This window comes from Emydura macquarii, unplaced genomic scaffold, assembly GCF_026122565.2.
Source record: "Emydura macquarii macquarii isolate MOO-44397 ecotype Brisbane River unplaced genomic scaffold, CSIRO-AGI_Emac_v2 contig_1119, whole genome shotgun sequence".
Lineage (NCBI taxonomy): Eukaryota > Metazoa > Chordata > Testudines > Chelidae > Emydura > Emydura macquarii.
In genome coordinates, this window is record NW_027131256.1 from 304,654 (window position 1) to 324,488 (window position 19,835).

The 19,835-nt window shown below is 53.8% G+C and overlaps 2 protein-coding genes across 5 annotated transcripts; one reads left to right on the plus strand and one right to left on the minus strand.

Annotated features, from left to right (window-relative positions):
• The first annotated feature begins 39 nt into the window (after positions 1-39).
• On the plus strand, positions 40-4,909 carry CDCA3 (cell division cycle associated 3). Of its 2 annotated transcripts, none has more exons than XM_067545902.1 (6): positions 40-182; positions 484-663; positions 934-1,072; positions 1,572-1,856; positions 3,678-3,799; positions 4,445-4,909. In XM_067545902.1, the coding sequence occupies exons 1-6, from the start codon at positions 177-179 to the stop codon at positions 4,586-4,588; spliced, it is 876 nt and encodes a 291-aa protein (XP_067402003.1). In that variant the 5' UTR covers positions 40-176; the 3' UTR covers positions 4,589-4,909. The 2 variants fall into 2 exon arrangements, with proteins under 2 accessions (XP_067402003.1, XP_067402004.1); XM_067545903.1 differs by having other exon boundaries at positions 107-247.
• Positions 4,910-5,709: 800 nt separating this feature from the next.
• GNB3 (G protein subunit beta 3) lies at positions 5,710-14,690 on the minus strand. 3 transcript variants are annotated; one of them, XM_067545900.1, is made up of 9 exons: positions 14,634-14,690; positions 13,893-13,931; positions 13,597-13,703; positions 13,404-13,467; positions 8,897-9,059; positions 8,732-8,795; positions 7,648-7,849; positions 6,975-7,191; positions 5,710-6,629 (listed from the first exon to the last, which is right to left on the minus strand). In XM_067545900.1, exons 1-9 carry the CDS (start codon positions 14,688-14,690, stop codon positions 6,523-6,525), a joined length of 1,020 nt encoding a protein of 339 aa, XP_067402001.1. In that variant the 3' UTR covers positions 5,710-6,522. The 3 variants fall into 3 exon arrangements, with proteins under 3 accessions (XP_067402001.1, XP_067402000.1, XP_067402002.1); XM_067545899.1 differs by having other exon boundaries at positions 8,729-8,795; XM_067545901.1 differs by lacking the exon at positions 13,893-13,931 and having other exon boundaries at positions 8,729-8,795.
• Positions 14,691-19,835: the final 5,145 nt, after the last annotated feature.

The following is a 19,835-nucleotide window of genomic DNA, read 5'->3' on the forward strand; positions in this document are numbered from 1 at the left end:
TTGGCACTGAGATTAGCTAACGAGATGCGACGTGGCCGGAGCGCGCGTCACGGGGCGGAGCCGGAGGCGTTAAGGGGGTGGGAGTGCCCCCGCCTAGGCCGTCAGCAGCTGGTTCACTCAGGCAGACCCAGCCTGGCGGCCAGGGAAGCGGGCGCGAGCGGCAGCGGCCCGGGCCAATGGGGGTGCGGGGCTGTGCGCGAGGAGGGCGGGAGATTTGAATCGCGGCGGGCGGGGGCCGGGCCCTGAGGTGAGGCTGGGCGGGCGCGAGACCCCCGGGGGGGGATGGGCCGGGCCGGCCCTCAGCGGCGGGTTCAGCCCCGGGGCCGGCGGCTCCCGTCCGTGCTCCTTCGGCCGGGAGGGGACAGGGGCCCGCGGTCAGCGGGGCGGGGGGAGGCGAGCGGCGCTGGGGGTGGGGGGCTCGTAGCTGCCCGGGCTCTCGGGCACGGCGGGGGGGTAACGCCGCAGCCTCTCCCTCTCCCTCAGAGCGCCCCGCCGAAGGAGGACCCGGGCGTCGCGCGCCCGCTCTTCGTGCCGCCCGCGGCCATGGGGGCTGCCGAGAGCTTCCCAGCCACCCCCCCTGCAAAACCCTTCCTCCGCGAGCACCTGGCCCACGTCCGCGACCCCCGCTCGCCGACGCCGGGCATCCTGCGGACCCCCATCGAGGTATGAGGCGGTCCCGGGGGCACCCAGCCTCCCCCAGCACGGCCCAGTCTGGGCCCAGCTCCCTCCTGCTGGTTCACACCAATAGACCGACCCAGCCCCTCACCAGAAACTCGGACCTGTCTAGTCCCGTCTTCATCTGAACATCCCAGTTCTACCTGGTCTGTGCCCAACCTGCCTCCGTCTCCCTGCTCCGGGCCCCGCACCTGAGCCGTGGCTGTGCCTGGGTCCATCATCCCCACGGGCGCCCTTCCCTTCCCTTCCCTTCCGCAGGTGGAGAACTCGCCCCAGAGAAGCCCCTTGGCCGAGCCCGAGGAAGCCGAGATGACGGCAGCTGGTCAGAGCCAGGGCTGGGACCCTCGATCGCCCACCCTCGGCATCTCACGCACACCTATGAAGGCTGTGATGGCTGGTGAGTACCTTTGTTCTTGGGGAATGTGGCTTGTCCTAAGGGCAGATCAGGTCTTGGGGCAGGACCGTTCTCTTCAGTCTGTTTCTTTGAGCTTTTGGACCTTTCCCTCCTGGAGACCACTCCCCAGACTCTCAGATCTCTCCGTGTTGAGGATGGTTCCTGAGCAGCTGTCCCTGGTTCAGTGTCCCCTCTTCATGCCCCTTCCCCTAACCATAATTCCCTCCGGTTTTGTGCCCTTCGGATATTTGCAGATGATTCTCATTTTACCTCCTTTATTCCTGGCTCTACTGAGCTGGATGAACTTAGCTCTTGAAATCTGTCACCAGAACTTCATGGCTCTGGCCCCCTGAGCGTTTCTTAATTCTTCTCTGAGCACATTCCAGTTTGTCACTATCTTTCTGAGATTGAAAAGTCCAGAGCTGAGTACAGTATCTCAGGTGGGGTCTTCCTTCATCCCCCTTTTGTCTCATAAGATGCCTTGTCCTCACTTTCTCCCCAGACACCATAAATTGTTTGGTGAAGCAGCTCAGTGAGGCCTTTGGGGCAGAGACCACGGATCAGGAGTCAGTCATGGAGGAGCGGTTAGACCAGAGGCCAAATCTTGGAGCTGCCTGTATTCCAGGGGAAGACGCAAATGGAAAGAAGCTGGAAAGCTCTGCAGTGGATGCATCTCAAGAAAAGATCCCAATGTGGGGGGAGGAGAGGGAGAAGCAGCCACTTTCCAACATTTGTGCTCAACCTGTAATAAAACCAGCTCGCTTCGCTGACCCACCCCGCACCTCAGGTGAGTGTATGGCTTTGGGGCCTCCCCTGTTGTGGGGGTAGAAGCTTCTGGAGAACTTCTGTTTTCACCCATTGGGGGATACGGTTGAAGAGGTGAGAGGGGCCAGGATGTGGGGAGGGTGTTAGTGTGGGGTGAGGGGAGTCCCTTAAAGGTTATAAGGGGGAGCAGTGTGTTTGCATGGGTCCCCAGGAAAAGTGAGTTACTATAGAACAGCAGCATTGGCCTTCTCTTGCGGGCTGTGAGAGGCACAGGCAGCATGTAAGCAAGGAAAATGACCCAGCTGAGCCTTTAGAATAGTGGAGTCTTGCAGAGGCGTAAGAATGGAAAACCCCAGGGTCCTGGTACAATCCAAGGTCTAGTTCTGAAAGGGGAGAACATGTGGACAGACTGACGAGTCCTGGACTCAACTCCTCCACCCACACCAGCCACCTCCCCAGAGCCTTTCTGGGTTGCTTCTCTAGAACAGCTTTGTGCATCTCATCCTGCCCTACAGACACCGGTTGTTGTCTTCATCCCCCCACCCCTGCTTCCTTCCATGCCAAATGAAGCACTTTCCCTGCCACCAGATCCCTGCTGTTAATCCCCTGCCTGCCCTCCCTGTTGTGCTTTAATTGGTTGTTTGAGAGAAAAGGAATGATGCCTGATAAAAAGCATTGCTTGTTTTAAGTGGCGGGCATTTAACCGGTAGGGTTGACCAATTGCTACTGGGTCGGGTGGCAGGGTTTGTGGGGTGCCCCAACGAGAGATGGCAGCTTGCTCAAGGGGATGTGTCTCGGGTGGGAGGGGAAGGTGCTGTAATATGGGAGTGCAGTACGGCGAGGCTGTTTTCCCCCATCTGAGGCAGGAACCTGTGTCCTTGCTTACGAACACGGAGAGAAGCTCTAGCACGTGGCAATGCCAGGGCAGAGGGATCCCACACCGCTCATTCAGGAGGACTGGGGCATGTAGGGAATGACTGAGATTATTTTTAACCATTGCACCAGTTTACCTATGTGTGGGCTGGATTCTGTGTTCCCCAAGTCTTTACAACAAGATTGAGCTCTTCCTAAACAAGAGGCTCTAGCTCGAACACAAGTCATTGGGCTGGTGCAGGAGTCACTGGCTGAAATTCTCTGGCCTGTGCTATGCATGAGGTCAGACTATTCAGTGGCTCTGACTTTTTGTACTGGTGACCCCTTTCACACAGCATGCCTCTGCGTGTGCCCCCTTCACCTCAACCCCTGCACTCTTACTTCTGCGTCCACCTGGGAAACTGACCTGCATGCATGGAGCGGCTGCTGTTGCTGCTCGTTGTCCTCTCAAAGGCTGCTCCTCCATGCACCCCTAGTGGGCTGTGGGGGATGATGGGGGAGCGAGGAGCAATGTCAGGGCTCCCTGCATCCAAGTCACTTTCCCCACTTGAGCTGCGTAAGAGGAGGGCAGAGAGCAGCAGTTCCTGATGCTCGCCTCACAGCCCAGGAGGGGAAAGTGACCTGGATGCAGGGAGCCCTGGGATTGCTCCTTGCTTCCCCTTCCTCCCCACCACCACCACAGCCCTCTGGGGAGGGGAGAGGGGAGTGAGCAGTATCTGTACATCACCTCTCATCTCCCCCCTTCTCCCCCCCCACTCCATGTTCCTCCACTGGAGGAACCAGGGAGGCTCACAGCCCTGCATCTAGCCAGGGTCGGGGCTCACAGCTTGCAACCCCCACATAACCACATTGCAACCCCCAGTTTGAGAACCAATGGACTAGATGGTCATAAAAGCCAGCAGGGACTATAAAATCTCTGAACCTCTAATCCAATTGCAGATGCTATTGATTGCTTTTTCTCTCTCTCCAGGGGGCAAACCCACGAGACGTAAGGCCAGCAACAAAGTCTTGGCAGCCTCTGGTGGTACTGGGCGCTCTCCCCTCAGCATCCTACAGGACGACAATTCCCCGAGTACCCTCACTCCTCGCCAGGTAACCCTTAGTGGGAGTCTTATGGGATGAGATATTAGGACCCCATAAGGGGCAGAGTGTGGAGGGAGGGAGTCCCGTCAGGTTCGAAACACCCCACAAGCTCAGTTCAGAATTGTTTCACCCCTGGCACAGCCCATTCCCCAGAACTGCTGGATGCTAATTTCCAGAATGATGGGGCTCCAGGTCCTTTGAAGAGATGACCCAGGCTCATGGACCCCTGAGTGCTGTGGGTTGGTTTCTGAGTTCCTTTTTGGTCGTCTCCTCTTACCACTAGTTCTCCTCACCTCAGCCTTCCACTAAATAACCTCCCCTGACTCCCTGGTTTGACTCTTCTCAGATGGTCCTCGCATCTCTCACCATATCATGGCTGGGTCACGCTGGGCACACCTTTTTTGAATCTCTCCCCAGAACCTGGCAAGGTGGTGATTGCTAGCTCCTGTGGAATGTATCAAGACACAAGTGCAACCAGAGGGATTTTTAAATGTTTGTTTACCGGACTGAGTATATCTGTGGCTCCTTTCTGAGCTCTGCCTACCTTTTAAGGGATTAAGGGAGCTGGGTGCAGGTAGGGTCTCACGGGAGCCACAGAGAGGAACACTTCAGGCTAACTTGACTTTGCACTCAGTAATTTTCTCTCCTCTCCAGGGTAAGAGGCACCCATCGCTGGCAGAGAACCTGGGGGAGAGGAAGGAGGTGGCAGCAGATCCAGGTTGCAGCCTCAAATCTGGGGGCTGTGCCTGGAACGACTTGAACAAAGAAAATCGACACTGTCGCTTGGTGGAGAATTAAAGGGTTTGTGGGGGGGGGTCCCCTTTCTCTTGGACCTCTGCCAATAACCCTTTCTTCTATCTGCGCTTCTGGAATGGAGCCTTCTAAGGACAAAGGATCCTGCTGTGTTGGGCAGGACACCCTGGGCCTGTAGTCTCTTCTCACCCAACCTTTTCAGGGGGAGAGGATGAACAGTACTGCCTTTTCTCTGACTTAGTTTTATACGTATCTCTTTTCATGTACAGGTGTCTGTGCTATGTAGCTGTTGGTCTCTCAAACCTCCCCTGCACTGCCCCAATGTATAGGGCCCATGCATGTGGTAAATAAACACATTTTAAAGACCTTCTGGCTTCACCTCTGTCTTGATGCATCCTGCCAGGGCTAGCAGTCACCTCCTTGCCCAGTGCCTGTCCAGTTCAGCTGTTGCTGAAACTTGGGTCCATCATAATTTTGGTTCTTATGGGAGGAATCCCCTACTAACCCTGAAGGAGGAAGCAGAGCCTGATCTCCAGCATGCCACGGCATATGCCGTTTGAGCCAGGGTCTGTGACATGCTGGGAACAGTAGTCACTGCAGGGAGCTGCTCCCACTTTGAAGTGAGATGAAATGTTGTATATGGGGAGCTGTAGGCAAAGGCTTAGAGCTATTCTGGGGCTGGAGGTGCTTCACTCTGGAACAAGAATGTTGCATGTTGGGAGTTGTACCCTCCAGTCCTGAGCATTGCATGCTAGCTTCTGTTATAAGCAAGTGGGGTCATAACTTGCTGTGCTACTGCCTGGGCCCTCACATGGTCCTAGAGGGTGAGGCCTTTTCTTAGCTACAACAAACTGGGACCGTGACCCTTTGTGTGCTGTGGAGGGAGCAGCTGAGTGTGTGGGCATAGTGTGGAAGTAGAGGGAGACTATGCATAGGGAACAAAGAGAGGGGGAGGCCCCTGACTTCCTCCTCCTCCCCTGGAGCCTGCCTCTGGCATTGAGGGGCTAGAGCCGAGGGCAGTGGACACGCAGGTGTTCCCAGGTGATTATCCCACTGTGTTCCCAAGCACCATTTGCAGTCGCCTAGTCCCGTGTCCATCTCAAATGATGCAGCACGCACCTCTCACTTGATCTCTTTATTGTGCCTGGGCTATGAAACTCCTGTATGATAGTTACAGCTTGAAAGCAGAGGCTGAAGTGGTCTACAGGCTAATGCACGGGCAAGAGCAATACACAGCACCTGGGGGTGAGGGGAAGGGGATAACTACAGGAATATGATAAATTAAAATTCTGTCCCTGAGGCCCTAAGACAGGGCAGTGAACTCCCCTCCCCCAGTTGGTGCATAGATAAAACAACTAACTGGTGGAGGGAAGGGAGAGGTTTGACAGAAATTAGCCCCTCTTAGCAAAGGTCAATGCAGAGTCCTCGGTGGCTAAAATCTCTCCTCTACCCCGCTGTGCAGGGAGGCGGTGTGTCTCTGGGAGGATTAAGGGAAGTGTGTATGGAGAAATGTTTATAGTTAGTAGTGGAGAGGGGTCCCTGCCTTGAGGCAGAGGTCTTTTTCAGGGAGTGGGGATTGTCTTTCTGTTGGTGGGTGGGTCTGGAGGGCTGGCTGCCTTGGAGTCAATGCAGGCATAAAATGAGTGTGGAACCAGTCAGGGGAGGAGCTGGTGGAGGAATAGGGGGTCTGTGGGTGTGCATTGCAAGATCCTAACGTTTGTGCAACAGCCTCACTTAGCTGGGGTCCTATAACCTGTAACTGGCTGAAAGTCTTATGGCATATTTAGGGTAGGGGCTGGGAGGAACAGCTAATGGAGGGCTCCTTTCCCCTAGACCTCTCCTGCAGGCTAGGGAGCCCCTACAAGTGACTCAGACGCATGCCTGTGACTAACAGGTAGACATATCAATTGTGCTCGATTGGCAATGCCTTTGGTGTGGACACCTTCCTCCCAATAATTTCCTCCTCCCCATCAACCTCTTCAGTTCCAGATCTTGAGGAAGCTGTCCCAGGAGCCGGTAGACACTGCCATGCCATCCGCTGTCACCCCCAGGCAGCTCACCCTGTTGTCATGACCGGAGAGGATCCCTGAGGGGGGAGAGGGCAGACATCAGCAAAAGACAGAGGCTAGGGGAGATGTGCTGCATTCTCTGGGAATGTGGCCTACGTGCCTGTACACCCGCTATGCACCACGCCAGCTGCACCATGCGCACACGGTAGTGACAAAGGGGAGGCATTTCCACAGCAGGACTGTAGGCCTGCCCTTCCTAGGAAAAGGGTGACAACTTCCACAATGGAGAACCTCCAGGAGAACCAACTCCTGGGCTACTAACCTCCCCCTGCTAGAAAAGGGGGCTTTGTCTCTTATGGAGTGACTTGCTGGGGGTCCCAGGGTGGTAGGAAGTCTAACGGGCACCTCCCGCACCCACTCACCCACACGCTCCGCCTTCAGGGAGTCCCAGATGTTGCAGTTGAAATCATCATATCCAGCCATCGTGAGGCGCCCGCTGCGGGAGAAGGCGACTGAGGTGATTCCGCAGATGATGCTTTCATGGGAGTAGACAATGAGCTCCTGATCTGCCCGCAGGTCAAAGAGGCGGCAGGTGGCATCATCTGAACCAGTGCAGATGGCCTCACCGTTGGGGAAGAACTGAAGGGAGAGAGGACATTCACTCAAGGGATCATAACCCTGCCCCATAACACCCACTAGGCCAGCCTGGGCCCTCTATGCAGCTCTGATAAAATGCCCCCTGTCGTTCCAGACCAGGGCTCTCGGTAAGGTACTTATCTGGCCCCATTACCACAGTATCCAAACATCTCATAAACGTTAGTGATTTTACACCCCCGTGAGATAGGGCAATGCTCCTGTCCCCACTTCACCGCTGGGGACTGAGGTACAGAAAGACTGAGGAGCTTGCCCCAGGCCACATAGGGCAGGGAACTAAATCCAGGTCTTCCAAGGCTAGCACCCAAACCACGTGAGTACCCTTTCTCAGATGTGTGGCTCCCCACATGCAGCCATGGCCGTGCCCCCCCCCCCTCACTATTTCAATCCTGGGCCTTAAACACAGCTGTGCAGCTCCCCCTCGCCGGACAGGGTACGTACACAGATGGCATTGATGTCAGACTCGTGCCCTGTGAACGTCTGACGGCAGGTTCCCTCCCGCACGTCCCACAGTTTGGCAGTGGCATCACAGGCCCCGGAGATAAAGAGTTTGAAGTCTGGAGAGACGGCCAGGCTCATGCAGTCTCCAGTGTGACCCATAAAGACGGTCTTCGGCTGTCCCGTTTCAATATCCCAGAGTACGCTGTAAGGGGAGGAGAGGAGAGTCCTCAGGCTACAGCAACAGAAGGGCTAGGTGCTCGAGTCGTGTGACCATGGGAGATGGACAAGCTTTAAGGCTGCAGTGGGGAGTTTACCCCATTTTAAAAGAAGGGAGGGACACTATGGCCATGGCTACATAACGGAAAAAGGTGCCTTTACCAATCAAGTTAGCTTAAGGCAAGTGGAACCTTCTCATCACACTGTGTCAATAGAGTTTAACACCTGTATAATTGTGCGCGTGGGTTGTGCCATAGCCCAGGTCTAAGGAGGTGGGCGAGCTAACTCCGGCCAGGTCTATGACAGAAACTTTTGATAGCACAGCAATGTCGGTCAGGGGGGTGATTACTGTCATTATACTAGCATAAAAGTACTTCTGGCTCCATAGCTTATTGTGCACAACAAACTGCTTTAAACTAGTTTTGTAAACTAGCTAGGACAAGCTCTCCGAGCCAACGCTTTCTAGTGTAGACCTGGCCTCAGCTGGAAAGAACAGCACCAAGTTTATCATACAAAAGGAGAGAGGAATCCAGCCTCCTCTTTGCAGCCCTCCCATACTGCTCTATACTGCAGAATTCCCACCCCAAGCATTCAAAAACCATTCAAAGTTTCCAACATAATCAACTGTGTGTTCTTTTTTGTTGTCTTCCGGTTTTTGAACCTTTCGGATGCACTGGGATCACATTTTCCAGTTTTTCTCTCCAACCATGAGGCCTAAAAACTGAGATTCTGATCTAATCCCATGACTCCTGGAGTTGCGGCTTTATGATAAACACCACGTACTGGGGGACTTGCAATAAAATTGTGAGCTGGTAACACCGATGCCTGGTTGGGCCATGATGGGTAGGCGAAGGGAATCACTCACCACGTGGTGTCTCCAGAGCTCGTCACAATATTATTGTCGTCCAGGAATCGGCAGCAGGACAGGTACCCTGAGGAGCAGCAATAATGGGTAATGAAAATCATTGTGAGGGAAGGAGAGAGGCGCAGGGGCAGGGATGCCCTGAGCTGCAGAGGTGGGGAGGGCACTCACCTGTATGGGCTGAGAGCTCTCTGCTCACTTTGACATTGCCTTCACGAGTCTTGAGGTTGTAGATAGAGCACATGTTATCGAGTCCCCCACAGGCCACAAAGTTCCCTGAGGGGGCATAGGCACAGGTCATGACCCAGGAAGAGCGGAGAGGGATGGCATGAACCTGTGGAGAAATGAAACAGTCCTGGACTCTCCCAGCAAGAGACACTGAAGGAAGCAGGGCAAGAGTGCTGGTGGTGAGGGCAGCCACTCCAGTGACGGTCTCTCCCAGCAGCAGGTGCTGTCAGAGGCAGGTCAGTGCGCTGGCTGGAAGGGAAGCTCCCAGTATCAGCCTATCCCACAGGAGGTGTTGGTAGGTAAATGTACCTTTCAAAGGCCCATGTTCTGTACCTCAGAGGCAGTTGTGAAGCAGCTCTCTGTAAAGCACGTTGTCTGCGTGATCACTGAACACCACACGGTATTAGGAGTAAAAAGGCACTTTGAGTGGAAGAATGGCGCAGTTAAAAGCCCCACCAGAGCTGAACAGCTCTGGAAATGTGGACGACACCGGGAGAAGGTTCAATCAGCCTTTCACTCTGCATCTACGAGCCATGGGTATCAGTAAAAAAGGAAACAGGCAGAAGGAAGCCTTATTTCTGACGCTAGCTGGTTCTGAAGCACTGGGTGTGTTGAATAGTTTTCAGTGAACTCAGGCAGAGGAGGCTAACTATGGAACCGTAGTACAGGCCTTTGAGTACTGCACTCCACCTAAAGATGAGAACTGAGAGATGCTTTTAATCAGAGGGAAGGGAACAAAAGGACGGTGAAAGTATAGAAGAGCCTGTGTCTGATCTAAACCAATCATGCAGGTTTGAGGGCTTAACTGAGTCCTTTGTAAGAGAACATGTTTGAGATCTAGAACAAAAAATCACAAACAGAGACGACTGGAAGATCCAGAATAAACCTCTGACAAAGCTATTAGAATTTGCCAAGCCACAGATGTCAGCTAGTCCAGACTGAAGACAGCAGAGGCTGAACAGTGCCTCTGGCACTGCAGACATGGAAGAGAATCTAAACTACTGCAAGAAAAGAGACCTGAGGGATAGAGACATGCAGCGTCCAAGTCAGAGTCAAGAGATCAAAGCCAGCTCAGACACGGCTAGGTATGCTGCGCTTATACCGCTGACTGCAGTGTAGACATACCCCTTAGCATCAGTGCACTCAAACAGAGGGGGCAGCTTTGGCCTGAGCCTAGAGGGGTAAAAAGTTTCATGTCTTTATTTATGGGGGGCCAGGTTTAGCTAAAACTGACCTTAAACCATGTATTGCCATTGCGAAAAGGGCCTGGCAACTCTCCTTCCCCCACCCTCTGAGAATACAGAGATCGTTTTTTCGAACTGATTTGCAAATTGAATACAAACCTGGCAGAGATGTGGTGCTTGCAGACACTCGCTAGAGCATTTGATTAAACTGCAGTGGAGCAAAACCCAGAGCTAGATTTTGTACATGACTATTTGATTTAAAAAAAAAAAGTCTTGTCTGGATAAATGTGGCCTGTGATTGCTACAGTTCAGGATGAGACACTGCAGCCGCTGATTAAGGCTATCAGCACAGGGGAGCTGAGATAGCATAGTGCCAGAGCCCTATGATCAATTTAAAAATGGAAACATTTCATAAGTGGGCACTGGAGGCAGGCATCATGGGCAAGAATCAGCATAGTGACACTGACTAAGGGATGATCCTAGGGTGGGGATTCACGGTGAAGGGCTTTGTTTGCTGTGATAGCGAATGGGGAGCCCGTGGAGGGATTCAAAGAGAGGGGTGACATCAGAGCGATGGGTTAGGAAAATGATCTTTGCAGCAACATTCGGAATGGATAAGGGTGGGGCAGGATTGCATTTGTCAAGGCCAGAGAGAAGGGTGTTGCAGTAATCAAGGCACGAGATGAGGAGAGCCTGGAGTGCAGTTTTAGGTGGGTGGGTGGATGGATAGGAAAGGCTGTACTTAGGGATGTTCTACAGAAAGAATCTGCATGATTTAGGGCGTGTCTACTCTTAAAACATACAGCGGCACAGCTGTACCAACACATTACATAAGAGCGCAGGTGTAGCCGCATTATGTACATAATTAACCATATACAAAACCATGTACGTAATAAAATCAGCTAGATTAAACCCACACAAGCGCTTATGCCAGCAAATTTATGTCGCTCAGGGGTTTGTTTTATTCACACCCCTGAGCAATGTAAGTTTCGCCGGCATAAGGGCTTGTGTAGACCAGGCCTTAGACAGCCTGGATGTGTGGACCTAGAGAGAGGTCTGTCACGGATCCACAGGTCCAGTGCTCTTTAACAGCCCTGGGAGGACCCCTTCTGTGTGCCAGCCCCCTTAGGGTCACTCCCGCACTGGGGCAGGCCTCTTGGCTTCACTGCCTCCTGGGACCCGACCTCCGAGCCTTCAGCACCCTGCTTCTCACTGTGAGCTCCCCTCAGCGAGTCCACCTGAACTGGAGACTTGAGGGAGACGTGCACAAAGGGAGCAATGCACTCCCCACTTCCTGACTCTGGGTGACTCTCAGCCAGCGTTGTGAAGGCAGAAGGGTTTATCACGTGTCTGGGACACAGCGCAGAAAGTCCTTGGTTAACAGGGAGAATGGAAAGTTACAGCGAAGTTCACCTGGGTCAGTATCCAGAGCCCTCTGGAGTCCCTCAGTCCAGAAGCTTTTCTAATCTCTGCCTTCAGCAACTCAGCCCACACTTAACAACCCCACCTGGTTTCTCCCCAGGCCTCTGTTCCCCAGCTGGTCACACCCAGCTGGCTTCCTGAGGAGGATGGGCCATCCATGGTCATTTGTTCCGAGGTGCCAAATGCCCGGGCAATTGGAGTGGCCATTGTCTTCTGGGACTCTCCATGGGCACGGGGCCCTAGGCCCCAGTCAACTAGGTGTCAGTCACGCCTGTATCTCTGGGTCGCTGCAAAATGTAAACAGACTTTTCCCCGCCACCTAGTTAATGAGGCACACACAATAGTCGTCCAAAATATTATGAAAAATTCCCACGCTGTCACAAGATCCGAACCAAAGACGACACCTGGGTTACGGGCCTGAGTGACCGGTAGGATAGTGGTGGTGTCCGCAGTGATCAAGACAGGAGGTTTATTAGCTACGCTTGGCACCATGAAGTCAGAGGTAACATAAATTACAACACGGGCTGGGCCTGCCCACAAGCCCCTGGCACTCGTACTCCTAGAAACACTTTAAAAAACACACTGTAGGAAATCTGTTATAAAAGCTATTCCCAGTGTCCTGGGCCAGTCCATGAGCTCAGAGCAGCACGAACTCCTAGCCTGTTAAAAATGAGGCAAACCACCTGGCGGGTGGTGCCCACGTTCCCCCTTCCCCGAGCAGCCCCTCTCCTTTACTGCTTGCCCAGGGCTTTGTCCAGCTATTAGTCTCACTTTCCTGAGCTAGCGTTACTAGATTGTGCAGATCAAAGCTATTTTTAGTACACGTGGTATCCTAACCTCACGCTGTCTGACAACGGGCTGCAGATCAGTGGGCATACGTTTAAGCAATTTCAGTGAAGTACTAATTTAGACATGTAACTGCTAGTCCCTTTCATCCCCATTCCAGTGGGTTGGTGGAAAACTGTGTCCAAATAATAAAGTATCTACTGAAAAAGGCTGAGGAGTCAGACCCTGATCCATGTTCAACACTGTTAAATTACACAATGGCACCAATAAAGGACAAGCTGTTACCTGCTGACATTTATTTCACAGAAAACAGAACCAGAATGCCTGTAATGATAGAAGCTGATGTCAGAGAAACTGGGGACTTGCAGAGGTATAAAGAGACAGAAAAGGCCAAAAAAAATTATTACCTAGGGTCCCTGGAGCCGCCAACACTTCAAGAAAATGACACCGTGCCTAGCTATGATGGGAAACAATAATCTGCAAATAATAGCAGAGGTTCCACCTGCGCTTGCCTCCCCAGGCAGACACATATTGAAGAGGAACAGGCGACACTTCTCCAGCGTCCACCAGAGAGGGAGATAAGGGGCACCGAGTTTGCCATTGCGCCCAAGAAAGTCTCAGAAAGATATCAACCACAGCAAGTTCAGACAGATGAGCCCGGCCAGAATACATGGACTCACTGCCTCCTGACAATAGCACTCCTGATATTTCAAGGCAGACCTGCAAGTCCAAGCAACAGTGCAAGGCAACTCGGAGATGAATTGAACATCATTAGTAAATGCAGCGAGCAGGCGGATTATAGGTGTTCGGAATGGCATGTTTTGTAAACGTTGCTTGTAAATTGTCATCATCGTTACATTGGGCTGGGAAAGGGAGACGTGGGGAACTGCACCTTTAAGAGGCTCATGTTATGTAACGAGGCGGCAGCTGGAGCTGAGCCACTGACTAATGGACACCACGGTAGGGCAGGGAGCACGGCAGAAGTGTTGGCCAAGCGGGAGCTCCCAGCTACTCCTAGCAGGAGATGCTGTGCACTGGTGTGTGCATCTGCCCCTTACCTTATTGGTGGTGTACGTGTCCCACACGATCAGTTTCCCATCTTGGGAGGCACTGACCAGGAGTCTAAGAGAGGAAGCAGGCCCTGTTAGTGTCACCTCTCTCACTCATGGCCCCTCGCATCAGTGTCCCCCTCCCCTCCCGGTCACGGTATCAGCTCCCATTCCTTAGGGAAGCAGCCAGCATTTCACTTACTTGGAGTCTGTGGACCAGTGCATAGCATAGATCTTGGCCAGGTGCCCACGCAGGGTCCTCCGCGTACGCATCTGAATGCGTCCGACTACCTCCACCCCGGACACAATCTAGGGGGGGTCGGGGATCCCCCCAAGGAGAGAAAGAGTTAAACCTCAGCCAGCAGGGAAGGGGGCTCACCCACCCACCATATTTCCACACGGCGCCGTCCCTTATTCCCTCTCCGGGCTGCTCTGAGAAGCCCGCCCTGGGGGTTGCACATCCATACCTGGCCGAGGCTGGCTAGCACCATCTCTTACCTGAGCAAGTGTCGTGTCGGCACAGGCTTTCCGTGCATCCTGCAGAGAGAGAGGAAATGGCAAGAGACAGAGAGAGCGTGAGAGACGGGAGAAGGGGCCAAGAGAGACTCGGGGACAGGACTGGAAAATCTCTTTAGGTTTTCTTTGATTGCAAGCTCCTGGGGACACGGACCATCATTCCGATCTGTTTGTACAGCACCCAGCACAAAGGTGTCCTGGGCCATGGCTAGAACTCCTGGGCAGTATGGTAATCATAATCATAAATAATAATCCTTCCCCACCTCCTCCCCCAGGCTATAAAGCCCCTGCTACGTTTCTCCCCATACTAAGACCCTCCATTGTGGGTGCATGCAGGACAGGGAGATTAACTCCTGGGGAGGAGGGGAAGGAATCGGATTCTTTGATTTGACACCCCTTCCCTGGCCTCACAGACTACCCGCCACCCGCCACTAATCCCTACCACGTGCCAGGCACATTTCTGTCTTATTATGGGGGGGTTTAGTAGTTGCCTTCCTAGGGGCACTTGGGATTAAGGCAGGAGAGAGCTGAGCTCCAGCAGGAGCTGAGTGGCGGCTCCCTCTGGATGGGAATTCCCTAGTATGGAGAGGAGAGGCTCCTTCAGGAGAGGATTCCTTCGGGCCGGGTGGGGCAGCTCCCTTGGACCTGGGATTCCTCTGGGCAGATGGGAGAAGGGAGGGAGTGGGGCTTATGGGCTGGTTGCCTTTCCGTCTCCAGTGTTACCGCAATCTGCTTCTTCAGCTGCTCGGCCTCCTGCTTCATCTGTTCCATTTCACCCATCTTGAACGTCTAGCAGTGGATCCTCCACTCGGGATAGCCTGGCTCCTACAGAGACCAAAATGGGGCTGGCCGTGTTAGAAGCCACTCGTTAGAAGGTCTTGCCTTTCCCTTACCTTTCTTTCCCATCACTCAGGATCCCAAAGGGCTTTACACACTACAGATGCACATGGAACACTTTGCCCACCTGCTGAGATGCAGCCATCTCTGGGGTGGGACTTGGCAGCCATGTAACCGCTGCATTACAGGGCACTTTGGGACAGGAAGTGAGGCGGAATGCTGTATCTGGTTGAACCTGTGGGGGGAATGTAGGAAGGAGGAATGGATTCATCTCACGTGAGGTTTGGCCAAGAAAATGGGGTTAATTCCCCAACTCATGGGGAAAGTGGCAGATCTCAGGCAATCAGGATCCTAGTTTCATATCTCCGCTAAAACCATCACTAGCATCACACAGCCCCGGGCAGTACTAACTCGGAGGGGAGAGTGGGTCATCTACACAGCTCCTTGAATTACAATTTCCAGTTTTCCCCAGTGACTCCAGCTCCTCCCCCACGCTGTAGACCCCCAGCCTGTCTCTCACACACCTGCTCTTTGTTAGCTCAATATGCCCCCGGTGCGGGTGTCGGATTCCCAGATGCGCCCCATCGATGATTTGCATCTCACCTGTTTGTTGGCAGAGATCAGCTCCCAGGTTTGGCGGTTTCCTTGGGCGCAGCCAGTACTGAGGTGAGTGACAGACCCCTTCCCCGGGACCCAGCTTTCCCAGGCCAGGCCGGCCAGGAAACACAACGGGCTGTATACACTGGATCTCTCCTTCCAGCACGTTGTCCAGTCCCACCAGTTAGGCAGGGATTGCCTTAGCTCTGTTTGAGGGAATCCTTTCTTCCAGCAGCCTGTGCTCTCCCCAGCCCTAGCTCCCAGGTTCCCTAGTGATGGGTTTCAGGTCCTTCCCTTGCGGAGACAGCGTCCTGGGCTCACAGACCCCTCAGCACTGGGGGATAGTACTTGGAGTTCCTTTCCCTTGGCTCAGCTCCAGCCCCTTCCGGGACCCTTCTCAGACACAACGCAGACAATTCTCAGATCTCTGCCTTTATCCGTGGCTCTTCCACGCCAGCTGGGGTTAGCTGTTTGACCCTCCCCACAACTCAACTCCACCACCCCGTAAGGGTTTCTGTGGCTCTTCCTGGAGTTCCCTCAGCCTGAACCACACTTGAAGGGGCCCCTGGAGATGCAATGCAGAATCTCAGCTTCCATTACAAAGAGCCTTAAAAATGCAATGCAAGGATCGCTGGGGGAGTTGTTCCTCAGTTTCCCTAGAGTCCCCAGGGCAGCCTCTGGAGGCCAGGAAACAAGCTCCTGGATTTTTGGGATGGCCCATGGCTGCCTTTGTGAGGGTCAGTGTCACTTGGGCTGGCTCTGATGCCACAAGGGGCGAGCCAAGGCCCTTCTTGCTGCCTGTGGCTGAGGGGCCAGGGTCACCTGTGGCCAACCAGAGGAGCAGCTCAGTAGCAACAGAGGCAGCATGTTTTAGTGGAGTATGGCCAGCAAGTCACTAATCCCCACACTGATCCCAGCTTCCTCTGTGACCTCTCTGCCCCTCGCTGTACCCCACGTCTCCCCGAGGGAGAATGAGCATGACCCACCACCTGGTGGGGCTGAGACAACCAGCTGATGTTTGTAAAATCCCCCAGTCCTGGCTGCTTCCCCGTCTGCATCTCCCAGCCTGTTTGGAGAACTGTTCCCCTAGTAAAAGTTGGCGATGTGGCAGAACCCGGCACAAGCCCTGGGCCCCCATTCTCCTGCAGCGGCTGACTGAGTGGAGACCGGACCTAAAGATCCCTCCCCGCAGCAGCCCCACTTGTTCAAAAATCATAGCAGGCCGCCAAGCTCATGAGATGTCAAGAACAAAAACCATAGTGGGCGTTCTTCGTTTCTTTGCTCTCTGGTTTCTCGGCCTTCTGGGTGCCCTGAGGTCACGTTTCCCAGCTCTTCTCCCCCGCAGCAAAGCCTAGACCTGTAGTTTTTAAAACCAACGCTGAGATTCTCGGGTAGCTACAGAAGCCAGACGCCGGGGCTTTAGGGAAAGCAGCCAGCATCACCAGACGTGATACAATCAGGAGCGCTGGCCATACCCCAACACACACGTTTAATAGCCAGTACGTGCAGGGTGTATCCCCTGGCGCCATTTTGCTGACATCCCCAGCCCTGCATCCTCAGGCTAGTGAAGAGGGATAGACCCCCCATGACTAGGAATCAGTTACCTTTCAGGCATGGCCGTACCTTTCTGGACTCTGTCCTTCACCCCACTTCCACTCTCCCATGCCTCAGCAACGTCCTGGAGACTCTGCCCAGCTCTGTTTCCCTCGCCCCTTGCATGGACCCTGTGCTACGCTCCTGGCATCAGGTCTCTGCACCGCCTCCTCGTCACCGCTGTGCAGTCCTCAGGCTGCTCCCAGCATCTTGCAGGGTGTTTCTCTCTGGCTCATCTCCTCCAGCCTCTTCTCTGAGCTCCCTGAAGGCTCAGTACCAGGCCCCTCTTCTGAGATCCTCATCTCAGGCTCCATCTCCTCTGGCCTGGAGAACTGCAGCTTCCTCGCCTCCAGCCGCCCTGAGCTCCCTAGGGCTGTTTGGCTGAGACACCCCTCCGCAGGCTTGCTCTAGCTGACCTCACAGGCTTCTCTCCGCCCGCTCGCCATTGCACGGGGTGGAGAACTTCCTCCTCCTCCGCAGCTCCTGCCTCACTTGGAACAGCTGCCTTGGATCCTCTGCCGACCCCACTATCCCGCCCAGTTCCAGCCTCACCCGCACATGCCTTTCCTCCCTTGGCCTCTTAATTCTTTCCTCCCTCTGCTTGGTGTTTTTTTAAACTCTGGAGTTGGTGGGGGGAAGGGGGGGCACAGTTTGTAGGAAGCTGCTACATGGAATGAAGTTGCACGACATGATGAGGGGTTTACAGAGCTGGCAGGAGGATCAAAAGGACAGAGGTACACTGTCAAGGAGGGATAGAAAAGCTAAATATAGAGGGAGACAGAGAAGCTACGGCTCAGCCTCAGGTCTCCATCAGAAATCTCAAATCCCTTTGAGGAGACGATCTAAATGAAGGTTGGGAATTGTTTCCAGCCTCAGAAGGACAAGGAGCCACGGCTGAGAGATAATAATAACTCTACCTTCCCCACAGCCTCCACAGTGCATCATCCCAAAGTGCTTTTCAGAGAGTGCCATCTACCCAGCTCTGAAATGCAGCTGCATCTAGGGAGGAACATGCAGGTGCTTAAGAGTGTATGAAAAATTAGGATGGGAAGTGGAAGAGAATCTAGTCTCAGAATTGAGGTAGCAAAGAAAAATAAGGGAAGCAGACTGGAATTACCCCAAGCTGGAGTTTGGCCAGGACATTGGAGTTAATGCCCTGACGTTGGGGCCTGCGTTGTGCAGGAGGTCAGGCTAGATGACCATAATGGTCCCTTCTGACCTTAAAGTCTATGAGTTCAGGAGTTTTTGGGAACCCACCTTGTGACACCTTAAAGGGGCTTGATTTTCAGAAAGTGACGAGCCCTGCCCTCAGAAAACAAGGCCCCTTTAAGGTATCTCAGGTTGGGCACCCGAAACTAGAGAGACCCAGAGTCGCTAGCTGGTTCTGAGAATACAGGCCCTTCATCCAGGCCAGGTTTCATAGATCCATGGGCACTGCCCCCAAGTCACTGGTCACTCTGGAAAATACAGGCCAACATCTTTGTTTAATGTCTCAGCGGGAAGCTGATACCTCGAACAGCGCACAACCCCAACGCTGTGCTGGGCCTGGGGTCAGGGGTCACTCGGGGGAGATGGCGCCCCGCCGACTGAGTGTGCAGCACAGAACCCCTAAGGACATGCTAAGGCACTGGAGTTGGAGAGTCTGCCCCCTTTGCTGACTTCCTCCATTGGCTTCCCTCGTTAAATTCCAGTTCCTTGTCTTCTCCAGGCTGGGCTCTTCCTGGTGTAACAGCCCTTGTCCTCTCCTGCATTTCTCCACCCCACCCTCTAATGAGTCAACAAACTTTCCTGTGCCTCCTCCCAGGCAACCCCTTATCTATGAACAGCCTCCAGAGCCTCCTTCGCTGGGATGCCTGTAAGCATCCAGCCACATCCGAGCAGGCACTTGCTCTAGGGCTCATAAACTAAGCAATGGCAGTTTTGTTTATAGAAAATGCGTCTCGTAGTCAATTATCTTCAGCCCCCGCCCCCTTCATTTATCACTCCTGTTCTTGGACTGTAAACTCCTCAGCGCTTAGCACCACTGGCTGGGGCACCTGGGGGCCACGGGAATATGAATATTAAACATGTAATAAACCAGCAGTGATGGCTGCGGGGAGAGCTCACCCAGCCCTGCAGCACCTTGGGGCCCGGGGGTCAGTACTGACTCGGAGGCGTAAACGCGCCCATTGATCACCCACATCACCTCCTCCGGTTTGAATGAGGAATGGAGAAATGGTTGGGTGCTGGCAGTGGTGAGGGAGGGCATTGATATCAGCCCGGATCCCCTCACCCGTCTGGGAAAGGGGGCTGCATCTCAGCTGGTGCTGGGGAGCCTTAAATAGAAAAGCGAAAGGCACGGAAGGGTGGAGGATTAATAGGGGATGTCATGGGTCCCTGTGTAATCCCTAGGCAGGTGCTGTGCGCTTGCCCTGGTAACCCTGAGCTTCTTCAGAGCTGGATAGAGAGATGATCCCCTTCCTCTGCTACGGAGATCAAAGGGCAAGGATAAAATTACCCTGGTCTCTCGCTTTTTCTCCAAACAGGAGAGGAGTTTGTTGCAAAGAGCTGGGTGGGTGGGGATGCGCAATGAGTGTGTGGGGTCCTATTGAGAGTCTCCCAGGTCCCTAGAATGGGGGGTCATACACATCTGTGACATGCTGGAAACTGCTGTGATTTTGCCCCATCCCAACTGCAAGAGAGTTGTAACCCCAACCTTCCTCCTACAGGAACATCCCCTTCCACAGTCTACACACCTGTGTACAAAGCGAGAGCCACACACAGGAGACCCCCAGACCTGCAGAGAGGATCACGGAGGCCACCTAGGTCCCACCTGGGGGTACAGACCCCCCAAATGCCAAGGAGAGGGAGGTATCATCAGGGGAAGCAGCTGCAAAGAAATATTCTTACCGTGGTCTG

Coding starts and splice junctions, on each gene's coding strand:
- CDCA3 (XM_067545902.1), top strand. Junction 664..933: donor TCCTGCGGACCCCCATCGAG/GTATGAGGCGGT, acceptor TCCCTTCCGCAG/GTGGAGAACTCGCCCCAGAG. Junction 3,800..4,444: donor GTACCCTCACTCCTCGCCAG/GTAACCCTTAGT, acceptor TCTCCTCTCCAG/GGTAAGAGGCACCCATCGCT.
- GNB3 (XM_067545899.1), bottom strand. CDS start 14,690: ATGGGTGAAATGGAACAGATGAAGCAGGAGGCCGAGCAGCTGAAGAAG. Junction 13,704..13,892: donor CCGACACGACACTTGCTCAG/GTAAGAGATGGT, acceptor GACCCCCCCTAG/ATTGTGTCCGGGGTGGAGGT. Junction 7,850..8,728: donor AGCTCTGGAGACACCACGTG/GTGAGTGATTCC, acceptor CTCCCCTTACAG/CGTACTCTGGGATATTGAAA.